The sequence below is a fragment of the Bos indicus x Bos taurus genome, chromosome 7, assembly GCF_003369695.1.
Source record: "Bos indicus x Bos taurus breed Angus x Brahman F1 hybrid chromosome 7, Bos_hybrid_MaternalHap_v2.0, whole genome shotgun sequence".
Lineage (NCBI taxonomy): Eukaryota > Metazoa > Chordata > Mammalia > Artiodactyla > Bovidae > Bos > Bos indicus x Bos taurus.
The window spans coordinates 48,404,745-48,432,121 of NC_040082.1; the positions used below are offsets into that span (position 1 = coordinate 48,404,745).

Below are 27,377 nucleotides of genomic sequence, written 5' to 3' on the forward strand. Positions count from 1 at the left end.
CCTCTGAGCCATCCAGATGGGCCTGGGCTGCCGCCAGCTGCTAAAGTTTCCAGCAACAAGGCCAAAGGAAAATGCTTTGAAGCTGGAGATGCAGGTGACTTCCTGCCCCTCCTGTGGTCCCTTTCCTCTGCTGACCTTGGTGCTCCCTCACATTTGCCCACACTGTCCCCCTGGCCTAGGGAAACCCAGAGCTGGCTCCTGGTTGAACCTCGGGGTAGATGTGGGCTCCCTACCCGCTGGGAGAGTTTCCATTTCCTGAGGCGAGCTCAATTTTGTACCAGAGGGCCCCTGGTTGTCATGGAAACAGCAGGGTTTCCTCAAGCTCCGCTCTGAGCTCTCTGCGGTTACAGGCAAATCGCTGCCCTCTGCTCTTCACTCAAGTCTGTCTGCTAACTGGTTTGGGGGACTTGAATTCAGGCAGTAGGGACACATAGATAAACACGACAGAGCCCTGTCCTTAGCATATCACCCAGCACACTGAAGGCCACCACTTCCTGAGAACACATCTCTGCCTGGCCTTGACATAAGTTGAGTCTCATCCTCCAACTCCCCAAGGCAGGAAGGGGAAAGCCCCAGTTTTGTACTTAAGATAACCTTGAATTCAGAGATGAGCAATGTGCCCAAAGTCACATGGTGAGATAGTGACAAAATGGACTTGAGTCCAGGTCTGTCTGTCTGACTCCAAACCTGTGTTCCCACTCTCTTGCAGGTCTCCAGTGGCCCCAGAGTGAGAGCAGGATTATGCGCTGAGATCAGGGGCTGGGGGTGTAGGCTGGGGGTGATGGTATGTGAAGACCTGGGAAGCAGGCAGATTAAGCATCTCCTTCGTTTATACCCTCTCTTCTGGTTCAGCTCCCTGTGGGGTCTTACTGAATTTAAGTCTGATAAGAGTTTGTTACTTTTACTTTTAAAAAGTAATACATAGACCTGATTTAAAAAGATCAAATTGTACCATCCCAATTAAATGGAAAGCCTAGTCCTTCTTTCTTCTCTAATCCCAAGGTTGCATCTCTTCCATCTCTGCCCATCTGCCAAGAGGGCTTCGTAGCCCAGCCCCTCCACCCTTCTCTTCCCCTTTCCAAAGCAGGTAACATTCCCTTTTGCATTTCTTTTGGGGTAAGATATGTTTGTTTCTTATTCCTCCCCTATAGATTCTGTGTCCTGACACCGCTTTCGATGAGATTGGGTGTCCTGTTTGTTCGTTCTCCACCCTCACCCATGGTCTGTCCCATCAGAGAAAAACCCGAAGTCTTCACAGTGGCCTCAAGCACTGGTCCCTTGATGCCACATCCTACCAGTGCCCCCACCCCACGCCCTGCCACCATACTAGCCACACTGAGCTCCTTGACCTCACTGCCCTCAGAGAGCAACATGGTTCATGATACCTCCAAACGCTTGAAGGGGGGTGACAGCAGGTGACCCACTTTCGTGAAAGTGAAGTCGCTCAGTCGTGTCCGACTCTTAGCGACCCCATGGACTGCAGCCTACCAGGCTTCTCCAACCATGGGATTTTCCAGGCAAGAGTACTGGAGTGGGGTGCCATTGCCTTCTCCAACATATCTGTATATTCTTTTTCAAATTTTTTTTCCATTATGTGTTATCACAAGATATTAACTATATAGTAGGTCCTTCTTTATCTATTTTGTATGTAGTAATTCAGTTTTGGAGAAGGCAATGGCACCCCACTCCAGTACCCTTGCCTGGAAAATCCCATGGACGGAGGAGCCTGGTGAGCTGCAGTCCATGGGGTCGCTAAGAGTCGGACATGACTGAGCGACTTCACTTTCACTTTTCATTTTCATGCATTGGAGAAGGAAATGGCAACCCACTCCAGTGTTCTTGCCTGGAGAATCCCAGGGACGGGGGAGCCTGGTGGGCTGCCGTCTATTTAACCTGTATGATCTTGGACAAATTGTTTAACCTCCCCATCCTCAGTTTCCTCCTCTATGAGAAAAGGGACTTTGGTGCCAGAAAGGATGGCTGGAAGGGTTAGGTGACACAGCATGTGGGAAAGTGCCCTGCATGGCCTGGAGGAATCGTTCTGGTCAGTGGTCATGTCCTCTCTTCCTCTTCCAAATTCTCCCAGTTCTGGGAGTCTTTCCCATCATGGTGTGCACACCTGGACCCTGAAGAGTCCATCTATTATCCTCCCAAAAATGTGCCTGTCCCTGAGCCACATCTCTGGCTGTGATTTAACCTGAAGGGCTGGAAGCAATTGAGAAAGAGCAGGCGGAGCACATTCTCCCTTGGGAGGAAGGAAAGGAGGGGAAATCTGGGGGAGAGAATAGAGGGAGTCAGAGTGCAGAGGCATCTCACAGTGTTTCTTTTTCCTCCGCAGTGTTTTCTGCTGCAGAACCTGAGACCATGGCCAAACCAGCACAGGTAAGGAGGTTCTCCCCTTTCTGTAGTACTTCCCGTGGGCCTGGGCTTTTCCTGGAGTCACTTGCTTCGATACAGATCCCCATTACCATCAGTTTGAAAGGAGCTGAAGAGGATCTCAGGGTTTGCTTGCTCCTATTACAAGTCACAGCTCTTTCAGATGCAAGTGACCAATGAGAACACACAACATCCTAAATACAAAGTGTGTGTGTTGGCTCACATGACTGAGAAGCCTAGGGCTTCAGGTCTGGCTGGATCCAGGGGCCCACCTGATATTGTCAGGATTCTGCCTCCATGAACTGCGTCTCATCTGGGTGGCTTCATTCTTGGACAGATTCTTCCTTGATTTCTCATACTAGCTACCGGAAGCTCTAGGCTTCCCTTCTGCTTCCTGGGCAACATGCAGGAAACAACATAATTTATACCACATGATTCCAGGGGAAGTCCTGGGTTTGGTTTTCATTGGCTGGGCCTGGGTAACTTGGATCTGGCGGAGTCCCCGCCATGCAGCCATCTCTCTGAGTCACATCGCTTCAGCTTCTGAGAGGCCTCAGGATGCCTGCCCGAGCAGCAGCCTGCATGCAGTCCGGGGTCCCAGCTGCTCATCAGCTGGCCTCAGGGCCTGCTGAATATTTCAGGGTGGAAAGTCCTTTCTCCTCCTCTCTCCCCTCCCTTTGCAGGGTACAGGGCCAGGAAACTGTCTGCTGGGGGAGTGGCAGGCAGTCAGGGTGAGGTGAAGGAGTAGTGTTGGCCACGCAGGTGGCGCTTGGAAATGGCAAATTCACCAGGTTGGTGTGAGAATGACTGACGGTTGGAAACCTGGGCGATCTGAAGGACTGTTCCTGCGTGTCTAAATGTGACCAGTGCTGGGGTCTCTGGAGCCCCCCTCTCCCAGTGGCTGTGATCCTGCTGGCAGGCTATTTATTATCATTGTGCAAAGACCACAGAGGGAGAAAGACTGCCATGCTGCAGGCCAAGCCCACCGCTAAGGGAGCCTTTTGACTGGGACTTGTGTCTGCAGTTCTCAAGAGGCAGGTCAGGTGGTCTGGTATTCCCATCTCTTGAAGAATTTTCCACAGTTTATTGTGATCCACACAGTCAAAGGCTTTGGCATAGTCAATAAAGCAGAAATAGATGTTTTTCTGGAACTCTCTTGCTTTTTCCATGATCCAGCAGATGTTGGCAATTTGATCTCTGGTTCCTCTGCCTTTTCTACAACCAGCTTTAACATCAGGAAGTTCACAGTTCACATATTGCTGAAGCCTGGGTTGGAGAATTTTGAGCATTACTTTACTAGCATGTGAGATGAGTGCAATTGTACGGTAGTTTGAGCATTCTTTGGCATTGCCTTTCTTTGGGATCGGAATGAAAACTGACCTTTTCCAGTCCTGTGGCCACTGCTGAGTTTTCCAAATTTGCTGGCTTATTGAGTGCAGCACTTTCACAGCATCATCTTTCAGGATTTGAAATAGCTCAACTGGAATTCCATCACCTCCACTAGCTTTGTTCGTAGTGATGCTTCCTAAGGCCCACTTGACTTCACATTCCAGGATGTCTGGCTCTAGGTGAGTGATCACACCATTGTGATTATCTGGGTCGTGAAGATCTATTTTGTACAGTTCTTCTGTATATTCTTGCCACCTCTTCTTGATATCTTCTGCTTCTGTTAGGTCCATACCATTTCTGTCCTTTATCTAGCCCATCTTTGCATGAAATGTTCCCTTGGTATCTCTAATCTGTATGCAGGTCAGGAAGCAACAGTTAGAACTGGACATGGAACAACAGACTGGTTCCAAATAGGAAAAGAAGTACGTCAAGGCTGTATATTGTCACCCTGCTTATTTAACTTATATGCAGAGTACATCATGATAAACGCTGGACTGGAAGAAACACAAGCTGGAATCAAGATTGCCAGGAGAAATATCAATAACCTCAGATATGCAGATGACACCACCCTTATGGCAGAAAGTGAAGAGGAACTCAAAAGCCTCTTGATGAAAGTGAAAGTGGAGAGTGAAAAAGTTGGCTTAAAGCTCAACATTCAGAAAACAAAGATCATGGCATCCAGTCCCATCACTTCATGGGAAATAGATGGGGAAACAGTGGAAACAGTGTCAGACTTTATTTTTTTGGGATCCAAAATCACTGCAGATGGTGACTGCAGCCATGAAATTAAAAGATGCTTACTCCTTGGAAGGAAAGTTATGACCAACCTAGATAGCATATTCAAAAGCGGAGACATTACTTTGCCAACAAAGGTCCGTCTAGTCAAGGCTGTGGTTTTTCCTGTGGTCATGTATGGATGTGAGAGTTGGACTGTGAAGAAGGCTGAGCGCTGAAGAATTGATGCTTTTGAACTGTGGTGTTGGAGAAGACTCTTGAGAGTCCCTTGGACTGCAAGGAGATCCAACCAGTCCATTCTGAAGGAGATCAGCCCTGGGATTTCTTTGGAAGGAATGATGCTAAAGCTGAAACTCCAGTACTTTGGCCACCTCATGCGAAGAGTTGACTCATTGGAAAAGACTCTGATGCTGGGAGGGATTGGGGGCAGGAGGAGAAGGGGACAACAGAGGATGAGATGGCTGGATGGCATCACTGACTTGATGGACGTGAGTCTGAGTGAACTCCGGGAGTTGGTGATGGACAGGGAAGCCTGGCGTGCTGCGATTCATGGGGTTGCAAAGAGTCGGACACGACTGAGCGACTGAACTGAACTGAACTGTGTCTGCAGTTAGACTTCCTCTGCTCCATACAGCCTCATCTTTCAGCTGCAGCCTCTGTCTCCGCCCTGGGGTGAGGAGGGGCAGGGCCCGGAGGGAAGGTGGCAACTTGCTGCCAGGACCTCTGCCCTTCCTCCAGGGGGCTCTGCTGCCATCTTGCCCTCTTCTTCTTCCTTCCTGGCCACTTACAATCCCACCATCTTGGCAGCTTTGGACATCCGCATAAGCACTGAAGAATCTGGGCCCGCCTCCCTGAGTGCTCTTGCTTGCTCTTGGCTCTGGGCCTCTGCCATACTGCTTCTCTGTGTGAAGCCTTTCCTTCCCTCCCCCTGGGCCAGCTGTTGCTCATCCTTTAGCGCTCTACTCAACTTAGACTTCCCTTCCAGGAAGTCTTCTTTGATCTGCTCTGGGTGTATTCACAGTCACATATCCGCCCGCACACCTGTCTACCTAAGAAGCCAGTAGAGTGCCTAGTTGTGCCAAGCCCTGAGCTAGGTGCTGGGGTGACATAAGTGGGCAAGACAGACTCTCGTGGAGCTTTCAAAAGGGAGTGTCTCTTTTCTGGTCCAGGCAGTTGGCCTGTGTTACTCTTTCCTTCTCTGCCCAGCAGTGTGATTAGGTTGCAGGGGATTCACGGGTGGCGGGAAGGGAGCCGTGTCCCTTTCTGGTCGTCCGTTCTGCCAGAACTTTAAATAGCACTTCTGTGCCCACGCATGCATGCCTTGAAGGAGCCAGCAATGGCAGACATAAACCACAGGGCCCCTGAGTGCCTGGCCAGGCCCTGCGGTGTGGGCGCTGGGAGACCCAGGAGATGGTCCAGAGGCTCACGGGCTCCCATGCGCTTCTTATTGTTTCAAACAGGATTATGTGAGCCACCCCACCCATTCCGATCCCCTCGTCCAGCTTGAATCTCCCTCCACTGTTTCCCGGCATTCCTTTGCCCCTCTAGTGGAGTATTTATTACTAGCTCTATGCTAATTTGTAGGCTAGTCTCTCTCCTCCCTTGGGTTGGAAGCTCATGAAAGTCAGGCTTGGGTCTTCTTTCTCCCATAATCTTTAACCCTTCGTGTAGCGCCTGGCACAGGCTAAGTGCCCAGTCACCAGGCGGTGTGCCTAGTGCCCCAGGCTCTGGCATCCTCCATTCTCTCAGCTCTTGGTTGCTCTCCGGGCCCCATGGTTCTCAGGGCTGTGTGTCTGACCCACATCTGACTTCTCTGTGAACAGCCCTTTGTGCATTCAGGTTTAACATCTAAGATTCACTCCCCACCTTTGCCCCAACAATCCAGCCAGCTTGTCCTCAGATGCCAGCTCACAGCTCAGTTTACTGGGCCTAGAAGAGCGGCACCTCGTCTGGGCAGATTCTGAGCGTGACTCTGGGCCTCCCACTCTGGGCCAAGGCACCCCTCTCCCCCCTGGAAGCTGGCAGCTGCAAGGTTTCTGGAGCTGGAGAACAAAGGGTCACTGGACAGAGATGTGGGTTCTGTGTGACCCCAGCAAGTGGCTTCCCTTTGTGGGGCTCGGTTTCTTTGTTTCTGTGACAGAGAGCATCTTAAGTGCTTCTATAAAATGCTATAATAATCAAATTTATAAAGGTGAAAGGGCTTTCTACACTGCAGAGAGACATAAGCACATGAGGGGCTCTTGTTTGTTTTGCAGAAACCATTCCCACCCCCTGCACTCTGTCTGGGCTCTTATCTCTCCCAGGTTTTGGGAAAGTGGTGCAGAGCTGGGGGCTTGGCTGAGCCTTCCTGCCACAGGGAAAAGGCACTGTCCTTGGGGCAGGTCGTGGCAGGAGGTACGGGGAGAGCCCTCCCTACCCTGGTTGCGGCTTTCTGTAGCCGGCTCTCCACTTTAGGGGCAGGGAGCTGAGCCACTGTCCAGGTGAGCGGTCGCGGTCTGGGGCGAGGCAGTGCAGGTGAAGATGGAGAGACGTGGCAGATTCTGTCGCATCGTCTTTGTTCAGTCCAAAGACTGTGAAAACACACCTAGGCTCTTGCCATGCTGTTATGGAGACTGAGTTTGGGGATTTGTAACGAATATCTGAGCATTCTAGGAACAGCAGGGACTTTTATCCCATGGCCAGGGTTGGGAGGTAAGCTGGGGTTAGGGCTGGGAGCCCCATTCAGGGCCAGGTCAGCAGCTCACCCTCTGCTCGTCTCTCCACAGGGTGCCAAGTACCGGGGCTCCATTCGTGACTTCCCCGACTTCAACCCCAGCCAGGATGCCGAGACTCTGTACAATGCCATGAAGGGCTTTGGTGGGTGCTCAGCCACTGTGGGGAAAGGGACCCACAGGAAAGGAAGCAGGATTCACCTAGGCTTGGGGGTGTCCCCCCCTTTTGGTTATTCAGTCATTCTTTTGTCTCTCTTTTTTGGCCATGATACTTGGCATGCGGGATCTAAGTTCCCCAACCCGTGACTGAACCTGGGCCCCTGCAGTGGAAGTGCAGAATCCTAACCAGTGGACTGCCAGCACATTCCCTTGTCTCTTCTTTTTATAATTTTATAATGGACTCTTCCAATGGTGCTAGTGGTAAAGAACCCGCCTGCCAATGCAGGAGATATAAGAGATGCAGGTTCAATCCCTGGCCTAGGAAGATCCCCTGGAGAAGGACATGACAACCCACTCCAGTCTTCTTGCCTGGGGAATCCCATGGACAGAGGAACCTGGTGGGCTATGATCCACAGGGTCGCAGAGTCAGACATGACTTAAGCGACTTGGCACACATGCACACTCCAGGCTAATAAAACAGTCTCATGAGTAGAAGAAGCTTTACCAGTAGACCTGCCACCCAGCTTGAGAACTGGCACTTGCTCGCTCACGTAGCTGCAACATCATGGTAGGTCCCCCTCCTGATAACATCACTTTGCCTTTTGTCTTGCGGGTAAGCACTACCCTCAATTTGCAGCTTATTATTTTCTTTTATTTTTCCTGTCAGTGAAAGAACCCATCCTGGACGTTAGGACACCTGGGTTTTTCTAAGCCAAGCTCACTGGGAGACCGCAGGGGACTCCATGCTCCTCTCTGGGCCCCAGTTTCCTCGTGTGTGTGACGAGGAGCTAGATCATGGGCCGTCTGAACTGAGATACTACATGTGCTAGCATCTCTCTCAGGGGGGCTCGTCAGGTCCCCACAGAGCCCCCGTCTGATGCCAGTGCCTCTCGTGAGCAGAAGGCTGATGCCGAGGACTGCAGGGAGCACCCCTGTTGGGCTTCCTGGAGGCAGGTTGGGTAGGGTGACGGGTGCCTCCCCTCTTGTAGGCAGTGACAAGGAGGCCATCCTGGAGTTGATTACTTCCCGGAGCAACAGGCAGAGGCAGGAGATCTGCCAGAACTACAAGTCCCTCTATGGCAAGGTAACCATGACAACCAGAGGGTTGGGGGCGGAGGAGGCATGCTCTGATTCATCCAGGCCCTTTCCTGAGTATTTTACTCCTGCTCAGCTTCTGTGCCAGCACTTCTGCCCTCCTTTTTTCTTCTCTCAGTCAGGCAGGGATCATCCAACCGTAATTGCATCTAGAGAGCCTGCTAGGCACTATGCTAGGGGTTAGGGCTACCCAGATAAATAAGACCTGAGGGTGTCAACCTGTGGGCTCACAGTGGGAGAGAGTGAGCAAGTGAGCACGTAGCGGCAGGGAGGGGCACTGTGCTGCGGACTGGGCAGGTTACCTGATGTCTCTAAGCCCATTTCTGAAGGCCAATGAGAGTATGTACCCCCAGAGTGATGATTAAGTTGGATTACTTCGCTCAGTGCCTGTACAGAGTAAGTGCTCATTCAGTGTAATTCTTATTATAACTGCGCTTCCCCATCTTCTTCCATTTCCTCCTCCTTCCACCCCTCCCCCAACCAGGACCTCATTGCAGACTTGAAGTATGAGTTGACAGGGAAGTTTGAACGCCTGATTGTGGGTCTTATGAGGCCACCTGCCTATGCTGATGCCAAAGAAATTAAAGATGCCATCTCGGTAAGAAGCAGGGTCTGTGCATGTTTGAGGGTTGGGGGTGTGGTTCATGGGAGATTGTAGCTTCTACAGCAGAAATTCAGTGAGCCCTACACCCACCCCACACATATGCCCTGCTTTGAGGCAGCAGCCCAAGTCCTGTCCCAGAGGGTGCCATGGTCCCTCCAGATGGATGGAGGTGGCATAGGCGTTGGTGTGAGGCCCACCCTGTGAAAGGGGGCCCTGGGCCCACACCCCACCCCAGTCGTTTACAGTCCTGAGGAAGCAGGACATGGGGATGTGGAAACAGATTGTGTCCAACACCCAAAGGCCGGGGGCATCGTAAAGGAGATCAGGAGGACAGGCCCTGGGCTTGGGGTGGCTGGAGAGGGCATCATAGAAGATGAGGGGATCGAGTTGGGCCTGAAGCCTGGAGAAGGTTTGGTTGACCAGAAGGGGCAGGTCATTCTAGGCTGGAGAGTAAGTGGTTGTGGAAATGTGTTCAGGATATGAAGGGCAGCCCAGTCTAGTGGAGGTGGAGGGTTTCTCCCTACAAAGCAGGGAGAGCTCAAAGGCCTTTGAGTGTAACTCGGCACTTTATAAAGTGCTATGATCTTTGTCTCAGATGAGCTATATGAACTTGTTTTCATAAGCTAGTAAACTTAACAGTGTAAAAGAGTATCACATTCTCATTCTTTCTGTGAGTTCAGCAGAGCAACTGGTATCATTTCCATTTTAAAGATGAGAAAAGTAAGGCCCAGGAAGATGAAGTTTTTTTAATGAGCCATCACAAAGCAAGTTGCAGGCAGAGGCGGCACTAGAATCCCCGTCTTTAGATTCTCAGGGCTGCAGCTCTGAATCAATGCCTAAGACCTGTGTTAGGAACACCCTGAGTGCTGGGAGTTTCCCAGCTCTGACCACCCCAGGTTCCCAACTCGGGGCTGGTGGCCTCGCTTTTCAACCCGTGACTCACACGCCCCTTCTTTTCTCCCAGGGCATTGGGACCGATGAGAAGTGCCTCATTGAGATCTTGGCTTCTCGGACCAACGAGCAGATCCACCAGCTGGTGGCAGCATACAAAGATGGTGAGATGGGCAAGAGGGGCCGTTCAAGGTTTTTCAGATGTGTAATGAAGGTGCTCACAAGAGCAGGTACCCTAAGACTCTACCCGTCCACCTTTTTTCCTCCTTCCCTCTGATCTGTCTGTCCATCCATCTATTCATTTAGTAAGTACCTACTTTCTGCTGGGTTCTCAGCATATGGTTGTGGGCATCCATACTGTTTACGCCTGAGAGCTTAAGTATTAATGAGATAATGAGGGATATAGATAATAAACAGATAAACAAATGGGATGATGACATGTGGTAAAGAGTTCAGAAGGACACAAACAGAAAACAAGCATCCAACTGGAGAGGACATGCTTCAGATAGGTGGCTGGGGAAGCCTGTCTTGGGAGGAGACGAGCAGGAGCCATTTGTACACAGAGTGGGGAGAAGACCCTGGCAGGAGCGGGAAGGACAAGTCCAAAGGTCCCCAAGCTGAATAAGCCTGGTGTCCAGTGCAAAGCTAGAACAGCAGAGGGCGGGACAGGATCACACAGGGCTGTGCAGGCCAAGGCAAAGAGACAATGTTTATTCCAAACCTAGTGGGAAGCAGAGGAGCCTGTGATGAGTGTGGGCTCTAAGACAGTCTCTCGTGTTGCTCTGGATCGGAGAAGCAGAAAGAACAGTCAGAAGGCTGTAGCCGCTGTGCAGGTGAGCGACAGTGGTGTCTGGAGTAGGACACCACAGGTGAGGATGGAGAGATGTGCGCAGATTCCATCTCACCATGTCATGAGTCAGCACAAAGAATTGAGAAAATACAACCTGGGTCTTGCACGGCCAGCGTGGAGACTGGATTTGGGGATTTGTAACAAATATCTGAGTATTGTAGGGGCAGCGGGGACCTCTATCCTGGTTCCCTGGGATGTCCTGGGGGTGGGACCAGAGCTTGTGTTCCTTCCTGGCAGCCTACGAGCGAGACCTGGAGGCTGACATCACTGGGGACACCTCTGGCCACTTCCGGAAGATGCTCGTGGTCCTGCTGCAGGTTGGTCTACCTTGGGGCCCTCCCCGAGCTCTCCCCCAGGGTGCAGAGGGCTCGGAACGCCTTGTCCCTGTTCCCCTAGACAGTGTGGCTCGTGAGAGGCTCCTTGGTGGCTCCTCAGGTGTAAAATCCTCCTCGTGTTTTCTGGCCACCTCTCCCCCTCTCCCCATCTTATCCTCAAACTTGAGATGGTCTCTTTGGCTTGCCTGAGTGTAGAAGCTGAGCGTCCAGGGTCTGTTCTGTCCCCCGTGGTTTGCACAGGCAGGTGACCTGCATTTCTTTTCACACACCCTGTCGCTCTTGTGCTTCTCTGTCCTGCTTTTTCTCTCCACAAGTATCCCCTCCTCTATGCCCCAGCCTCTCTTGCCATGGCTTTCCCAGCAGGGGCGCCAGCAGGGACGTGGCCTCTCTGAGCCCCCTGAGTGGCATGCCCCACAGAACAGCCCTGCTGCTCCCTCCCAACCAAGGATGTCATAACAACATAAAAAAGAACATGAAGAGGCTGCACAGTGGTGTCACAGCTGAATTCTACCTGCTCAAGCTCTGCTTTTTCCTTTGTTCATTTTCCTTCGTGTGTGTTTTTTTTTACACTTTGAGTTAGTTGCTAACTTCTAAAATTAGAGAGATTTTGCTCCAAAATCATATCTCTGGATTCTTTTGAATAATCGAAAAGTGCTGGGAACAGCAGGCCTGCTTCTTCTCAGGACTGCCCTGTTTGGTCCATACTCCAAACGATGAGGGGAGAATCCAGTGGCAGGGGCCCTGTGATTCCCTGCAAAATAGTTGCTGTGGTCCTCTGTGTGTGTGCTGCACCCTGCAGCTTGTAGGAATTTTGTTCCCCAACCAAGGACTGAGCCCTGGCCTGAGGCAGTGAGAATGCAGAGTCCTAACCACCGAGCCACCAGGGAATTCCCAGGTGCTGCGGTCTTGTTCTGGAGGCAGCTGTCAGTCTCTTCCCCTGGACACCCCGGGCCACCACGGTTTTCCTAGTCCTCCCTGTCTCCACCATTGGCATCCAGGCTTTCTCCCTGCTCTGGTATTTGAACCAGTGTCCCTTGTTTTTCTTCCCAGGGTACCAGGGAGGAGGATGACGTAGTGAGCGAGGACTTGGTGCAGCAGGACGTTCAGGTAAATAAGCACCAGTGGAGATTGCTGGGCACAGCCAGGCAGCCCGAGAAGGGGGAGGGGTGGAGGCAAAGTAATTTGCACCAGATACCAGAAATAACTGACTTACAGCCATCATTATACAGCACTTCACTGAAGGAAGGGTTGAAGTTACCTTTCAAAGGTACATAGCATATGTAAAGCTGGTGAGATGTATTTTGGAGCTTTCATTATTTTTTTTTTTTTTTTTCTGATCTGAATCTTTCCTTAATTCAACCATTTAGCAAGTATTAACTTAGTGACTATATTATACAGTCATGATATAGGAGCAAGGTATATAGTTGTTTCTTTTGTAGTAAATACTACTGATTTAAACTTTTTTCCCTTGTTGGAGCTTTCATTATTTGTTCATTTTTCATTCAGTTAATTAATATTTATTGAACACTTACTATATGCCAATCATTCTGAATGCCAAGCATTGGGGAATCACAAGTGAGCAAAGTCAAACAGTACTGGGGATCAGATATACGTCAATCACACAGTCACATTTTCTGTGGATACACCATATATTCTAGGTGTTTTGAGCTCCCACTATATGCCAGTAATACTGTAGGTAGATACAGAGAATGTAGAACATAATTCCTATTCTTGAGGAATCGATGCTGTAGTGGGAAGCCAGGCATATAAATATTATGTATTATAATATACAGTGAATCAAAGCTATAAAGACACAAAAGTCTAGAAAAGGGAGTGAGGGAAAGAGAACTCCGCCTGGGGACATCAGGAAGTGCTTTGAAAACAAATGGGATGTTTAATCTGGGCCCTGAAGGTTGAATAGGAGTTTCCCCAGAAAGAAAGGAAAGAGGCTAAGAGGTGTATGCATTTACTAGCATGTTCAAGGGTCTGGCAGTGGTTCTGAGTGGCTTGGCTGGTAAGTTGTTTCCTGAGGTTTCTTCTCTTAATTAAGTCCCACTTCTTCCCCTCCAGGACCTGTATGAGGCAGGGGAACTGAAATGGGGAACAGATGAAGCCCAGTTCATTTACATTTTGGGAAATCGCAGCAAGCAGCATCTCCGGTTGGGTGAGCTCCAGAGAAGACCTGCAGCTGTCCCCTGGGGGTTGTGCCAAGCTTTCCTTTCTCATTTCCTTTTCTGCTAAGGAGCATGATAGTGCTTCACCCACAACCCAAACACTAGTCCTGATTTTAACACGTGGCTTCTGTGGTCCCTTATGAGAGGTCTTAACAGGGTGTTCAGCCCCTCCGCCTCAGTACAGTCCCTGTCTTCATGTTGGAGCAGGACGTGTACACAGTCCCTCACAGCAGACACAGTGAGGCTGCGTGGTGGCTGGTGACATGCACGACCTTCCCGCCACCTCCCTAAGTGCCAGCCCTGCCTTCACGGTGGCGCTGTGGTCCTGGCCACTGCGTCTCCCCTCCCGAAGTCCCTGATGCTTCCAATGTTATGAGCGTGGCTTTGACACCCTGTCTCTCTGTCTGACTCAGTATTTGATGAGTATCTGAAGACCACGGGGAAGCCGATTGAAGCCAGCATCCGAGGGGAGCTGTCCGGGGACTTTGAGAAGCTGATGCTGGCTGTGGGTATGTCCGAGGTTTCATTTCTAGGGCCTTTGAGGGATTCAGGGACTCTGGCCTGAATGGGGACATGGGGATTGTACGGTATGGAGATGGGAAGGAGAAAACCAGACAGGTGGTAAATTCTAAAGGTCTAGCTAGGGCCGTGTGGCCGAGGCCTGGGGGCTGTGGGTCAAGCCTTGGACACTGCTGCCTCCCACTCCCTCCTCCCATGTTTGTGATGGGGCCGAAAAGCACATGGGGTCAGGGGTCAGGCAGTCATGATCAGGAAAGCGGGTTTTGCGGAGCATCTGCTTGTGGGCCTGGTGCTCCACTGAGTGTTTACTCTTTACAAATGACCCAGGAGTGGACACTGTCATCGTCTCCATTTCACGGATGAGAAAACCGCAGCTCACAGAGGCTGTATCTCTTGCCAAGGGGTGGTTTTGTAATGAATTGGGGTACTCTGGGCCCACTGTGGGGGAAGCCAGGAGCTGACTAGTCAATGGTGGAGTCAAGATTCAAAACTCAGGCTTCTTCTCAGTCTGCTGTTGACTTGGAGAAAGTCACTTATGCTCAGTGGGCCTCAGTTTCCTCATCTGGTAAATGGGGGTGGGGAGTAACCGCCTGACCCAGAGGCTGTGGGCACATCCTGACACCGCATTCCCAGGGCATTCTGAGACTCTGGGCCAGGAACACGGGGCTAAGAATGGAAAGGAGAGCTCTATGGTACGGAGGTGGGAAGGAGAAAACCAGAATGTCAGTTTGCCAGCCAGACGTTCCAAGAGTCACTGTGTCTGAGCCTGGGGTAGGTTGCATGAGTGTGTTTCTTGGGAACGAGCTAAGGCCCAGCACTCATCCTCTTGCCCAGAGCTGTCCCCCACCAGCCCTATCTCAGGTAATCAGGTTGTGGCCCCGCTCGGCAGCAAGATCCAGAGGCTGGGCCAGTAATGTTCTATCATAGCAGACTCTAAAGAACCACCTTGCCTAGCCCCACCTCAGGTCCTCCCCACCCAGCCCAGTTCCTTCAAACACCAAAGGACCAGAAAGGTGAAGGGGGTCTTTGCACTCCCGACATTACAGCAGGCCCATGTTGTGATTTCTCTGTCCCCTGGGATAAAAGTGGTGGGCCTGGGGTCCTCAGGGATTTCAGACGATCAGGAAGCAGGATTCTTCTCAGATTTGAACTTGGTGGCTCCCAAGGAATGGAAATAAAGAAGGGGTCAGACCGCCCCATCACCCTTCCAAGGCAGCCAAAATAACTACCTCTTCCTTCCTCTTCTCAGTGAAGTGTATCCGGAGCACCGCAGAGTATTTTGCTGAGAGGCTATTCAAGGCCATGAAGGTGCGTGGTGGGGTTGATGCGCCCGAGGTTGGGGAGAGGGGCTCTTTGCACCCCCAAAAGATTGTCAGGACTCTGGCAAATCCTTGGGAGTCCATTGGCCAAAGAGAGCATTCAAGGCATTGGCCATAAAACCAAGTGATGGCACTTGGTCCCAGGTCATACACCTTCCCACCCAGATACCTACCCTATTCTCATGATTGTTCAGGGGGTGCATCATGCCCCCAGTCCAGCCAGCCAACTGGGTTGGAAGCCCATGCTTTATTTCTAAACGCTAATTAACTAGAATGTTTATATATAATGTACATAGGAAGTGAAAGACATTTTGGCATTGCCTGCCAAGACTTGTGATGTTCATCCCAGGGACTCGGGGATTCTGCTCCTGGCGAGTACTGAGAACAGATTTTCCCAGGACTTTACACACACAACACAGAAGGTGGTGATGTCTTCATAGTGCACCAGGGTGAATGAACACAGTCATTTGTTGTCAGAGGCCACAGGCCCAAAGTCCCTGCAAGTGGCCCATTCTTTGTCTTCTAACGCCAGACTGGACCCAGCTGGGTCCAGAGACCAGCATTTTTATGATGTGTTCATAAAAACATTCGTAGCAGTATGGTCCATGTCATGAAAAAACTAGAAACAGCCCAATGCCTGTCAGGAGTAGATGGACAAATAATGCGTAGTGGTGTATTTACAGAGCTCCAAAATGTGCAAATCTAAACCATACCTTGCTTAGAGTTATGAGGAAGTCAAAGATGGAAATGACACGAGGTGCGGGAAGAAGACGCCAAAAGCAGGAGGGACATCAGGGAGCTTCAGAGGGAATGACAATGTCTGGCTTCTTTCCTTCTTAATTTTAACGTTTTATTACAAATGTATTTTCAGTTGAGCAGGGGACTCTTAGCAGTCTAGCCTCCTCTCAATTCTCCACCCCCCAAACCCACTCGTCTTGCAGGGCCTGGGGACTCGGGACAACACCCTGATCCGCATCATGGTCTCCCGCAGTGAGCTGGACATGCTCGACATCCGGGAGATATTCCGGACCAAGTACGAGAAGTCCCTGTACAGTATGATCAAGGTGAGGTGCTCATGGAGCTCCAGAGAGGGCTGGGGTGCTCTCCCAGGAGAAAAGGTGTCATCCTAGAAAGCTGGAGTCTGGTGGGAATTGCAGGAGCCCTGCCTGTGCCACTTCAGGGAGTTGAAGGCGACTACGGAGAAGCAAGTGTCACCTGACAGGCAAGGTGCTTCTAAGACACGAGGCACCTCTTCAGAGGAAGGCAGGACTGGGTCGTGATGGGGGCAAGGCTGAATCTGGGATGAAGGCTCCTCACTAGGGCGGTGAGAGGCCAGCCTCCTAGAGGCAGCGTGAGGCGGGAGGCCAGAGGAGGCTTCACTGGGGACTCCCAGGCCCTGGGCCAGGTGATGGCTCTGGGCTGGCCAGCCCATGAGACTCGCTCCAGAGACAGATGTAAAGCTGGATGGTTTCTCCTTGTTCTGGGTGAGTGGGATAAAGCTTTCGGAATTCAAGCTGTGCTCCCTAAAGTGTGTTTCTAAAGAATTATATAGGCATTGTGTGCAAAAATAGCTCATGGGAAACGTCTGGGAAAAGCTAGAATAAGCAAAATAAGTCTGCTTCTTTACCAAGAACTTCTCACAGCCTTCACTGTAGTTTGTTCACTATGAGGCCCCAGGAGGGATGTAGAATATGCCGTGTCTATCAAACATACATTTGTTTGGTTTTGGCATTTCCCAGTGTTTTTGCTCAGTCCATTTTATGGACTATTTAACATAGGAGGGCTGGGCTAGGGTTATCTGGTGGCAGGGGTGTGCTGGGGCCAGCTCACACTGGCTTGGGAAGCATCTCTTCTTCTTTTTCTAATTTTTAAAAACATGTATTTATTTGGCTGCACCAGGTCTGGCTGCAGCACTCCAGGTCTTTGCTGTGGTGTGTGGGATCTTTAGTTGAGGCGTGTAGGATCTAGTTCCCTGACCAGGGACAGAACCCAGGCCCCCTGCATTGGAAGTGCAGAGTCTTAGCCACTGGACTACCAATGAAGTCCCAAAAGCATCTTTTCTTAATTCCACGTGTAGCGAAGTCATACTGGTAGCTTGGAATTGTCCATTAGAGGAAATTAGCAAACACTACAAATCAGGACTTTTTCTCTTTTTCCCAAAGAGCCAGTTGGTAAGTGCTTACCATCACACCGCTATTTGGTCTCAGTCACCTCCAGACAGGCTGAGAGTGAGGGCTGCTGTAAATACATGGTCAGCCTGTCCCTGTTTGGGGCTATGCAGGACCTCCCCTTCTTGTCTGAGAGGATCCCAGGGCTGGGTGAGAGGTGACCTTTCCCTCTGTCTTTCTCCCCAGAACGATACCTCTGGCGAATACAAGAAGACTCTGCTGAAGCTGTGTGGGGGAGATGATGAGTAAGTGGCCTCCTGGCCCCAGGCTGGAGGGTGTGACCTCGGGTGTGGCTGGTCAGGATTCTCTTGGCCTCTTCATAATGGATGGATGGATAGATGGATGGATTAGATGGACTTGGGAATTCCTTGAAGGTCAGAACACTGCACAGGTGAAAGTCTGAGCGTCCATGTACACGCAAATGAGTGTGGTCTCCCATACATGGAGATGTCTGCTCGTGTGAACTTGGAAAGCAGTCTAGGGATGTGCATCAGCAATCACAATATGAGGGTCTAGGCCCTGCTACTAACTTCTCAGGTGCTTCTCTGGTTCATCATATGTTAAATGGAAAAAGTACAGATGCCTGCCCTGGCTGCTCGTTTATTCAGCATCTATGCATTAAGCACTCTCCACGTGCAGGCCTTGAGGGGAAGCGCTGATGAAGCCTCTGGCCTAGAAAAGCACACAGACCTGGGTGTGTGTCCATGGTGGGGAAGTGTACGTGTCTATGTGCACTCTCCCGGTTGGGGGTAGGGAGGCTCCTGGAGATAATGAGGCTGAGATCCAAGGAGAAAGGTGATGGGGTGAAGACAGGGCCTGGAGGGAGAGTGTTAGGGGTGGAGAGAGAGCCTGGAGATGAGAAGGTGCCACCTGGCTCATTTATGTAGCTGAGGTCACACTTTTGTATCGCGCTGGGAAGATACGAGGCTGAGAGGTGGGCAGGGCCTGGGACTTCTTCCTGGCACATGAATCTCCCCTAAGGAGAGCAGAGAACCAGCCACTGGATGAGGATTAAATTGGAGCATAACTTGAACAGATTTGGGTTGCTGGGAAGGGATCTACAGGTACTCTGATTTCCCTTATCCGGAACTTCTAAGGATCCAGTTAAACAGGGAATACGAGAGCCTTCTGTTTACCTTTGGTAGGTGCCTTAGGAGCTGGTTCAGTTCAGCAGATATTTACCTGGCAGCTGGTAAACCAAGGTGCTTGGCAGAAGGAGAGGTAGAGATGACATGGCTCAAAGCTGGTCATGGACATGTTTGAGAGGGGAGACTTATATGGGAAAGGGGAGGATGAGGGATTCGAGAAATCTTCTGCCTGGGAGTGGGGGCCAGGAAGGCTGCTGGTCAGAGCTAGCACCGTCAGGAGTCGAAACAGGGTAGAAGGTTCTCAGAGGTGAAGGGAGGGCTGTGGTGAGTGGGTGAGGCCCAGGCTGGAGAGAGGGTAAAGCCAGATGGGTTTACTTGAAGTGTGTGTGTGTGTGTGTGTGTTGTATGTGTGAAGTGTGCCCACGATGACCTTCCCTCCTGTCCTCTCCCTAACACCCTCCATTCCAGTGCTGCTGGCCAGTTCTTCCCGGAGGCAGCGCAGGTGGCCTATCAGATGTGGGAACTTAGTGCAGTGGCCCGAGTAGAGGTCAGACCCTCCCCACCTCCTGCTTGACCTCTTGACCACAGCTTCCACTCTTCTGCTCGCACCTTCCTGCTGCTCTGGTTGGCACCCAGCTGCCCCCTGGTGGCCAACCAGAGACACTGAGTCTCACGTCTTGAAGCTTCCTGTTTTCTGCAGTGATGGATTGGTGGGCGGGCACTCTGGTGTTGGCATCTGACTCCTGCATTCACCTCTAACACGCTGGGGAGCCTTCTGGCCCACTAACTACGTACAGATCTTGCTGATGGAGACTTGGTTGGTTCTTTGGAGGGGCCTGTCCCATCCTGGGTCCAATAGTTGGGTTTTGGAGGCATGGAAGCTGAGAACAGATGGGCATCCCGGGGTGTACTAGAGGATTCTTGGTTGTCCTGAGCATCCTCAGACCCAGGGTCTACACAGGGCAAAAATAAAAAGTTTCACAGAAGTCCTCAGGGCAAACCAGCCCCGAGGTAGCACTTGGCCCCTACAAAAATATTTGGAACCTTGGACTCCATTGCTCACTTGCTAGCTACCTTTGGCAGGCCCCCGCCTCTCTCTGTCTCTATCTCCAAAAAGAGGCTGTTGGACATGGCGGTGCGGGTGCCCTCCGAGGGCTCCTGTGCACGGATGCTCTAGGACAGTGTTTCCCAAGTTGTGAGGCAAGAGCTGTCATTGAAGATGATCTTAAGTCATGTGAGAGATGAATTGTGTTTTTTTGTTGGGGAGAGACCTGCATGGCATTAAATAACACTGACCCTCATGCAGTGTGAAAGCTACTCCACTTTGGTTTAACCAATATTTAAATCAGTAATCAATTATTGTTAATGTCAAGGAGGAATTCTCAGTTTGGTGCCACAGTCGCTAATGTTCCCTTTTCATGATGAGCTGAGAGAGCTAGCTTCAAGTTCAGAGCTCTTGGCGAGCCATGGTATCTTGTTAAATTTGGTGATATTTGAAAGCATATATTTTTATTTTTATGGCATTTATTTTTGTGGATTATCTGATTATGACACATGACACCAACTTTCTATTCATAATAGTGATATAAAATTGTTTTCATTCATTAACTCACTGAGCAGATATTTTTTGAGTGCTTACCCCTGTGTCAGGTACTTGCGTTATATCAAAGAACGAAACGGACCAAAACCCTTGCCCTTTAGGAGTATTCAGTGCACTTTAAAATGAATGCATTTAAGTAAAACAGAAAAGTAGCTGAATTAAGTTAAAATATTAAGAAATAGCATAGGGCATGCACAGATACAGAAAACATTGGGAAAATCATTTGGGGGTGACTGAAATCTGGGCGCTCTGTTCCAGTATTTCAGAACATTTCAGTTACCTTTTCAGGGAGAGCGTTGCTCTATGAAATGAGAGGACCCTGGGAGCAGGGCTGGGTTGTGAGAGCCTGGTTTCCAGTGGGGCGGAGCCAGAGCTGGCTCTTGGGGCAGGAGCCTGGCCCCTCTGCCCTTGACAGCACTTGCCCGGCTCCCAGGCCTGGGTCTGTCTCTCTCCTCCTCCCTGTCTCAGCTCTAGGGCAGGAGTCTGTCTGCTGTGCCTTCACCCCCGCCTTTTCCCCCAAGCTGCTTGGTTTGGGGCTCTTGGGGAAAGCCTCCCCTCCCTCGCATGCTCCTCTCCTGGCCTGGCCCCTGGGGGGCCTCCAGACACCTGCTGACTCACTTTGTGCCTCTTGTAGCTGAAAGGAACCGTGCGCCCAGCTGGTGACTTCAACCCTGATGCAGACGCCAAAGCCTTGCGGAAAGCCATGAAGGGGCTTGGTAAGGGGCACCTGAAAGGGGTCGGGTAGCCTCTGGGGCATTGGAAGGTAGTGGGTCTGCAATGGGATCGGCAGGGGCAAGAGCTGAGGCTTCAGACTGGAGTCTGCAGGGTGATGAGGACTTTATTTACCTTGAGTCTCCAGCCCCCTGGAACCTCCAGCTCCCTTAAGTATAGAGAGGAGGGTAGTGAGGGGCTTTCTCAGGAACCTTCCCAGAGACCAAAGTGCTCCCAGGTCCCTGGTATAGAAGTGCTAGGTGATGAGGTGGGGTTTTTGCTCTGGCTTTATTGCTAACTCACCATGTGACTTTGAGCAAGTCCCATAACCCATCTAGGGGTCTCAGTATCCCAGGACTAGAACTCAGAGGCCCTGACCCTCAACCCAGGGCTCTCTTTTATCTTGATTAGTGACCCAGCAGAAAAGTGCAGAAGGAATCCAGGGGAAGTTAGTGATTGGGCCAGAAGCAAGACTCCTGCAGGGGCATAAAGCTGGCGAGCCTGGCCTCTCCCCCAGCAAAGATGCTGAGGCCCATCGCTGGGGGAGGTGGGGACCACGGCCTTGCTCTGATCTGTGGCTTTGGGGTCTTAGGAACTGACGAGGACACCATCATCGACATCATCGCCCACCGCAGCAACGCCCAGCGGCAGCAGATCCGCCAGACCTTCAAGTCTCACTTTGGCCGGGTAAGGGCCTCAGCCTAGACCCTGGGCCCTGCGTCCACGCTCCTCCTCTGACGGAGCCTGGCGTGGACACACGCCTCTCCTTCCCGCTGCACCCCGCGTTCCCTGTGATCAGCAGTGTGCTTGTGACTGGCTCCCCTTAGGGCTGCGATCAGGGATGTGAGCTGTGTTAGTGGCATCTGGCTTTGGCTGACTAGTTTCTCCCAGGATGGAAATGGTACCACCCCCTTTGCTTCCCTGTCTCCTGCCTCCAGGGAGAGTGGCAGGTCCCCCGCTTGCGTGGTGTCTTCTCCACCCTCTTTGTGGTGGTGGTGGTGGTGGTGGTGGTTTTGAACCCAACATCAGCCAAAGCAGACACAGATGCCCACTATTCCTAAATCTCGTGGAGCCCGCCTCCTCCTTCCGTGTCTCCTACCTGTCCCAAGTCACGTGTGGGCCAATGCTGATGTTGACATGACCTTGGCTCTGCCCTCTGCAGGACTTGATGGCTGACCTGAAGTCTGAGCTCTCCGGAGACCTGGCAAGGCTCATTCTGGGGCTCATGATGCCACCGGCCCATTATGATGCCAAGCAGTTGAAGAAAGCCATGGAGGTAAAGTGTGGGCACCAAAGGGATGGGGTCCAGTCTATGTGGGTGCTGAGGGGACACAGGCACTCCTCCTGAGCCCAGGTGGGGCGGGTGTAACTCCTTGGTGGAGCCCCTCCCACACCTGTCCTGGGTTCAGAGTCTTGGCCAGTAGTTCCTTATCTTGTCACCCCACAAGGTAAGGCTTTGCTTTTGTGCCCATTTTATGGATGAGGACGCTAAGGCTCAGAGCGTAAGTTACTTGGTCACAGAGTCAAAGCACTACAAAGTAGCAGAGCTGGAATTCAGATCGAGTCTGTCTGTCTCCAGAGCCTGATATGACAACCGCGTGAATCAGTCCACTAGAGTTTCAGGCTCCTTGAAGATAAAGAGAAGAGCAGACTTTCCCTGGGCAAAGCCAATTAAGATTATTGTCTTGAAAATTGCTGGACAGAAAAGTGGATGACTTAAAACACAAAATGAGAAGGATTGGGCTGCACTGTGGATCTTAGGACACTCCGAGGATCAGGCTGTCCTCAGCACACATCAGCTTTTATTTTCATTATTTCTTAACTTTTTGGCCACACCGCATGAGCACGTAGGATCTTAGTTTCCCAACCAGGGATCGAACCCACGCCCTTTGTCTTGGAAGTGTGGAGTCTTAATTCAACAGCCAGGGAAGTCCCCACACCAACTTTTAATAGACCGATGAAGATACCCTTCAGGTCAGAGGACTCAGGGACGCTTGACCCCTGGGCAGTAACCTCCCAAGACAGAGACTTGTCTTATTTTTATAGAATTGCCCCAGCAGCTGACACAGTGACTGGCACATAATCAGTGTTTAGCAGACACTTGAACTCATCGGTCAGTCAGCCTGTCTTACCTGCTTCCTCCTCTCCCCCGAAGTGAGGACCTTAGCATAATGGGCTCCCCAGCTGCCTCAGCTGTCACCCATCCTCATGTGTCGCCCATCCCATCCAGTTCCTTAAAGCACAGAACATCTTTTTTCCTTCTGACAAATATGTGTTTACCGTGAAACCTTGAGAAAATATAGCAGAGCAAAAAAGAATGTTGAAATCATCTGTGATTCCCTCACCCACGCAGAGACCACGGTCACTGTTACACTGTGGTGCGTGTCCTCTGTCCTTTTTATGTATTTATATATAAATATTTATATTGAGATATGCGCATATAAGCGTTTTTACACACACACCCGTATACGCTATATTCTTTGCTTTTAAAATTTTTTGGTCCAAAGCAATTCTCATGGGAGGTTCTGGAAATCTTTACAAGCTGGTGGAGTCCTTTGATTGTGCCAAGGGCTGGTCAGGGAGTAAAGAGGACATGAGGGAGGCTTGGTCTGGGTGTTGACCTGCAGTGTCCTGGAACAGGAGTCTCCTTGACCTGGGCCCCTTGGGCCTCTCCACAGGCGTCAGGGCTGTGCTTCAGATCCTCTTTGCCTTGACCCTCTAGGGAGCTGGCACAGATGAAAAGGCTCTCATCGAGATCCTGGCCACTCGGACCAACGCCGAAATCCAGGCCATCAATAAGGCCTACAAGGAGGGTGAGTGCAGGAGACCTGTGGCCCGGTGCTGTAGGGAGGCCTTGGGGAAGAACCAGGCCCCCCGGCTCCTGACCTCACCCTGTAGCCCTGCCCCGCCTGCCCACCTCAGGCCACAAGGCTGTGATAAGCCCCCTGGGTGCGCCCAGCCCTGTGTCTGGGGAAGGTAACCCGGAGAGAGTCCCAGCAGGACAAAGGCCTGGAGGTAGAGGAGGGTTTTGACTGGGAGTGGGAGAGAGAGCACCCAGGCCCCTGGAGAGGGGAGAGCGGCTTCATGGGTGTGTGGCCTGTGCACTCACACAGGGCCCCATGTTCAGAAGGCCCTGTGTCTGTTTGCATGCTTAACTATCACCATCTTGCAATTCTTCATAACTTTTCAATAAGTGCTTCCGTATTAGTCTGAAGAACCTTGAGTATCAGTCAAAAATGTTTAAGGTTTTTGTCTTCTAAGCAGCTTTAAAATGGTAGAGTCTTTGAGCAGGGCAGTGACGTGATCAGAGCTGTGCTTTTGGGTTCAGCCACTGCCATGCAGGAGAGAGTGAAGACAGGGAGGCTGTTGTCTGGGAGAGGGGAGATGCACTGAGCGCTCAGCAGGGACGGGCAGAATGAGGTGATGGACCCATGGCAAATCAACAGCAGGGTGGCTGGTGGCCCCCAGGAGCCAATGACAAACTCCTTCATCCCCACCACCCTGCCAGCACTGCTCTGGCTTAAATCTGTGCTTCCTGGACCCCTCCCCCACTCTTGGCCAGCAGCCACTCACACCTCCTTTTCCTGTCTCAGACTATCACAAGTCCCTGGAGGATGCTCTGAGCTCAGACACGTCTGGCCACTTCAAGAGGATCCTCATCTCTCTGGCCACGGTGGGTGAATTTACGGCTCCAGGCCTGCTTGGCCCTCTGGGGCCCTAGGTGGGGAAAGGGTTGCTACGAGAGGCAGGGGGTTCACTCCTGATGAAAAGAGGGTGTCTTCCCCTGCTGCCTCCTAAGATTCTTACCACTGAGGCAGTTGCTACTTGGGCAACGCCTTCTCCATTGTTCACTTTTCAAAGCTGACTTAGTGCCCCCTTCTCCAGGGAGCCCTCCCTGATTGCTCTTAGCCTGGCTTGTTGGGCCCCCAGCTGACAGGACAGAGCCATTGTGGGTGACCTTTCCCTGTGTCATCATCCAAGAGCTTCTGTTGCCAAGGACCTACCGTATAGCTCAGGGAACTCTACTTGGTGTTCTGTGGTGACTTAAATGGGAAGGAAATCCAAAAAAGAAGGGATACATGTATAGGTAGAGCTGATTCACTTTGCTGTACAGTAGAAACTAAGCAACTATGCTCCAATAAAAATTAAAGTAAATACGGGGGGGGGGGGGGTGGAGGAACAGCTGTTATCATCTCTTGAATTCTCGCAACCCGGGTACCACACCCTGAGGCACAGTTATGGCAAGCTCACCATGTGCGAGTCAGGCCTTGGTCTAAGTGCCTTCCCAGTGATCATGTTCATGTTCAAGACTGCCACCCTGGGGAGGCAGGATCGCTGTCCCCATGTTACAGATGCGGGAGAGCGTTCAGAGAGGTGAGTGGCTGAGTACTGCCCTCTGGCTGCTGAGGGATGGAGACAGCGGATGTTTGGAGGCTGACCTTTCTCTCTGGTCCTGCTGCAGGGGAACCGTGAAGAGGGAGGAGAAGATCGGGAACGGGCCCGGGAAGATGCCCAGGTGAGACACCCCATCCCACCACCCCCTTCCCCCTGCCCAGTGACTCCAGCTGGCTTTTGTCCATGCCAGCCCTGGCTGTCTGGGAGTGAGGAGGGTGCCTGGCAGGGCAGGGCTGGTGTGACCGGTTGACACTGAGACTTTTGGCCCCTTGCAACTGTCCACTCTTAGAAGTGAGACTGTGACAGTTTCCAAAACTTTCAGAAAGATACTTGGGAGGGTGGTGCTAATTCTACTGATGTTTCCTGTGTGAAGAATAGGACTCGAGCCCTAGATCCTCAGATCTGGAAGGGACTTAAGGAGTGTCTCAGAGTCAGACTCCTCATAATATAACTGGAAGATGGAGGCCCAGAGAGGGTGAATGACACCTGAAACTCACACAGCAAATCAGTGGCCCAGGTGGAATTGGGCCACTGATTGAGCAGGTCTTGGAGCTTACTGGGAAGGGGGCTTGAGTGCTAAAGGTCTCAGGTCATTATTTTTGAAATGGGATCCAGGTCGAAGGGAATGTCCTGGGAGCCCTCGAAAGGGAGTTCATCGAGGTCAACCCAGGTCTTCTGCATTGCAAGCAAATTCTTTACCACCTGAGCCACCGAGGAAGCCCATCCTCCTTAAAACTCACCCCAAATCCATCCTCTATCCCAAAATTCATCCTCCAGGGAATTCCGTTCGGTGTTTGGGTCGCCCTGGGAAGCTGTGCTTCTAGTTGCTGCCAGCAGGGGGCGATAGTGGGCCTTGCTGGCAGCCCCTTTTCCGGAGAAAAGCAGGGAGAGAGAACCTGGGTGGAGTCAACTGAGGGAGCCTGAGCCAGGCCCTGTCCAGCTCAGCTGCTTCTCCAGATTCACAGATGCCGGACCCTGATCTTGGTGTGGACTCAGTGTCTGACAGCTAGGAACACTGGTTTCTCAAGCAATACGTATTCTTTTGTAGAAACTTTAGAAAATACCAAAAACAAAACCCCATATAACCTGCTACTAGTAAAAACTATTGTTAATGGGGTTTATCATTCTAGTTGTCTTTATGTATTTATAGAAATAGATTCCTGGTTTATAACAGTTAAAAATGAATATTTTGTGAATATGGTTACTTTTTTTTTAATTTTATTTTTTGGCTGCACCACACAGCATGTGGGACCTTAGTTCCTCAACCAGGGATCAGACCTGTGCCCTGTGCAGTAGAAGTTCAGAATCTTAGCCACTGGACTGTCAGGGCAATCCCATATATCATTTTTAAAAAAATCAACAGCATCATTTAATGGCTAAATACTATTCCATCTAAGAATCTGCCGAACTATTTAACCAGCCCATTCCCTAGTAACCAACTCTCATCATCTTTATTATTTTTTTTTCCTTAGAATAGATTTCTAGAGGTGAGTTGGGAATACTAGAGGGAAATGTATACAAAAATTGAAGGCATTTGATATGCAGAGCCAAGGTTCCCCAGAAAAATAATGACATTAACGCTTGATGGTTTTATACCTCTTCCTTCCCATGCTCTCGCTCAGGACACTGAGCGCACCCTAAGCTCTGGGAGTCTGGCTCTGTTATGATCAGGTGACATATGTCCGGTGTTTACCTGTTGCCCCACAGTATTGCAGATAGCTTCCTCTTTACTCTTAGTGTTCCCATGTGAGCAATAAATCATGTAAATGATCTCATTATTATAGCCCCAGAGTGAAATAAAGAGTTGTGGCCATTTTTAGATAATTCAATCTCTGGATTATTTTTTCATACAACAGCTTTATTGAAATATAATTTGCATACCATACTACTGACCCATTTAAAGTACACAGTTAAGTGGTTGTATCTTCACAGACTTGTGCAGTCATCACTGTGGTAATTTTAGAACATTTCATCACCCTAAAAAGAAACCCTGTACAAATTGCGTTCCTTTTCATTTCCTCCCAACCCCCAGCCCTGTGCAACCACTAATCTACTGTCTGTTTATATAGATTTGCCTACTCTGGACATTTCATATAAGTGGAATCCTACAATATGTGGCTTTTGTGGCTAGCTTCTTTTACTTTATTATAATATTTTTATATATTTTCATCCATATCATATCATATATCAATACTTCATTCCTTTCCATTGCCAAATAATATTTCATTTCATGGATATATATATATATATTTTTTTTT

General features: G+C 50.7%; 1 protein-coding gene across 5 annotated transcripts in view; it reads left to right on the forward strand.

Moving 5' to 3' along the window:
* ANXA6 (annexin A6) overlaps positions 1-27,377 on the forward strand; it is a 47,075-nt gene that overhangs the window by 7,658 nt on the left and 12,040 nt on the right. For 3 of the 5 annotated variants that reach the window (XM_027545917.1, XM_027545920.1, XM_027545921.1), the window contains exons 2-20: positions 2,339-2,382; positions 7,266-7,356; positions 8,360-8,454; positions 8,950-9,063; positions 10,034-10,124; positions 11,048-11,127; positions 12,196-12,252; positions 13,216-13,309; positions 13,733-13,828; positions 15,088-15,146; positions 16,099-16,221; positions 17,512-17,570; positions 18,882-18,960; positions 20,648-20,729; positions 21,317-21,411; positions 21,887-22,000; positions 23,447-23,537; positions 24,318-24,397; positions 25,187-25,240. In XM_027545917.1, the coding sequence (XP_027401718.1) occupies positions 2,365-2,382; positions 7,266-7,356; positions 8,360-8,454; positions 8,950-9,063; positions 10,034-10,124; positions 11,048-11,127; positions 12,196-12,252; positions 13,216-13,309; positions 13,733-13,828; positions 15,088-15,146; positions 16,099-16,221; positions 17,512-17,570; positions 18,882-18,960; positions 20,648-20,729; positions 21,317-21,411; positions 21,887-22,000; positions 23,447-23,537; positions 24,318-24,397; positions 25,187-25,240 (1,572 nt within the window). In that variant the 5' untranslated portion in view covers positions 2,339-2,364. Of the gene's footprint in view, positions 1-1,002; positions 1,088-2,338; positions 2,383-7,260; positions 7,357-8,359; positions 8,455-8,949; positions 9,064-10,033; positions 10,125-11,047; positions 11,128-12,195; positions 12,253-13,215; positions 13,310-13,732; positions 13,829-15,087; positions 15,147-16,098; positions 16,222-17,511; positions 17,571-18,881; positions 18,961-20,647; positions 20,730-21,316; positions 21,412-21,886; positions 22,001-23,446; positions 23,538-24,317; positions 24,398-25,186; positions 25,241-27,377 lie in introns of all 5 variants that reach the window. The other 2 variants (XM_027545918.1, XM_027545919.1) reach the window with 2 other exon arrangements.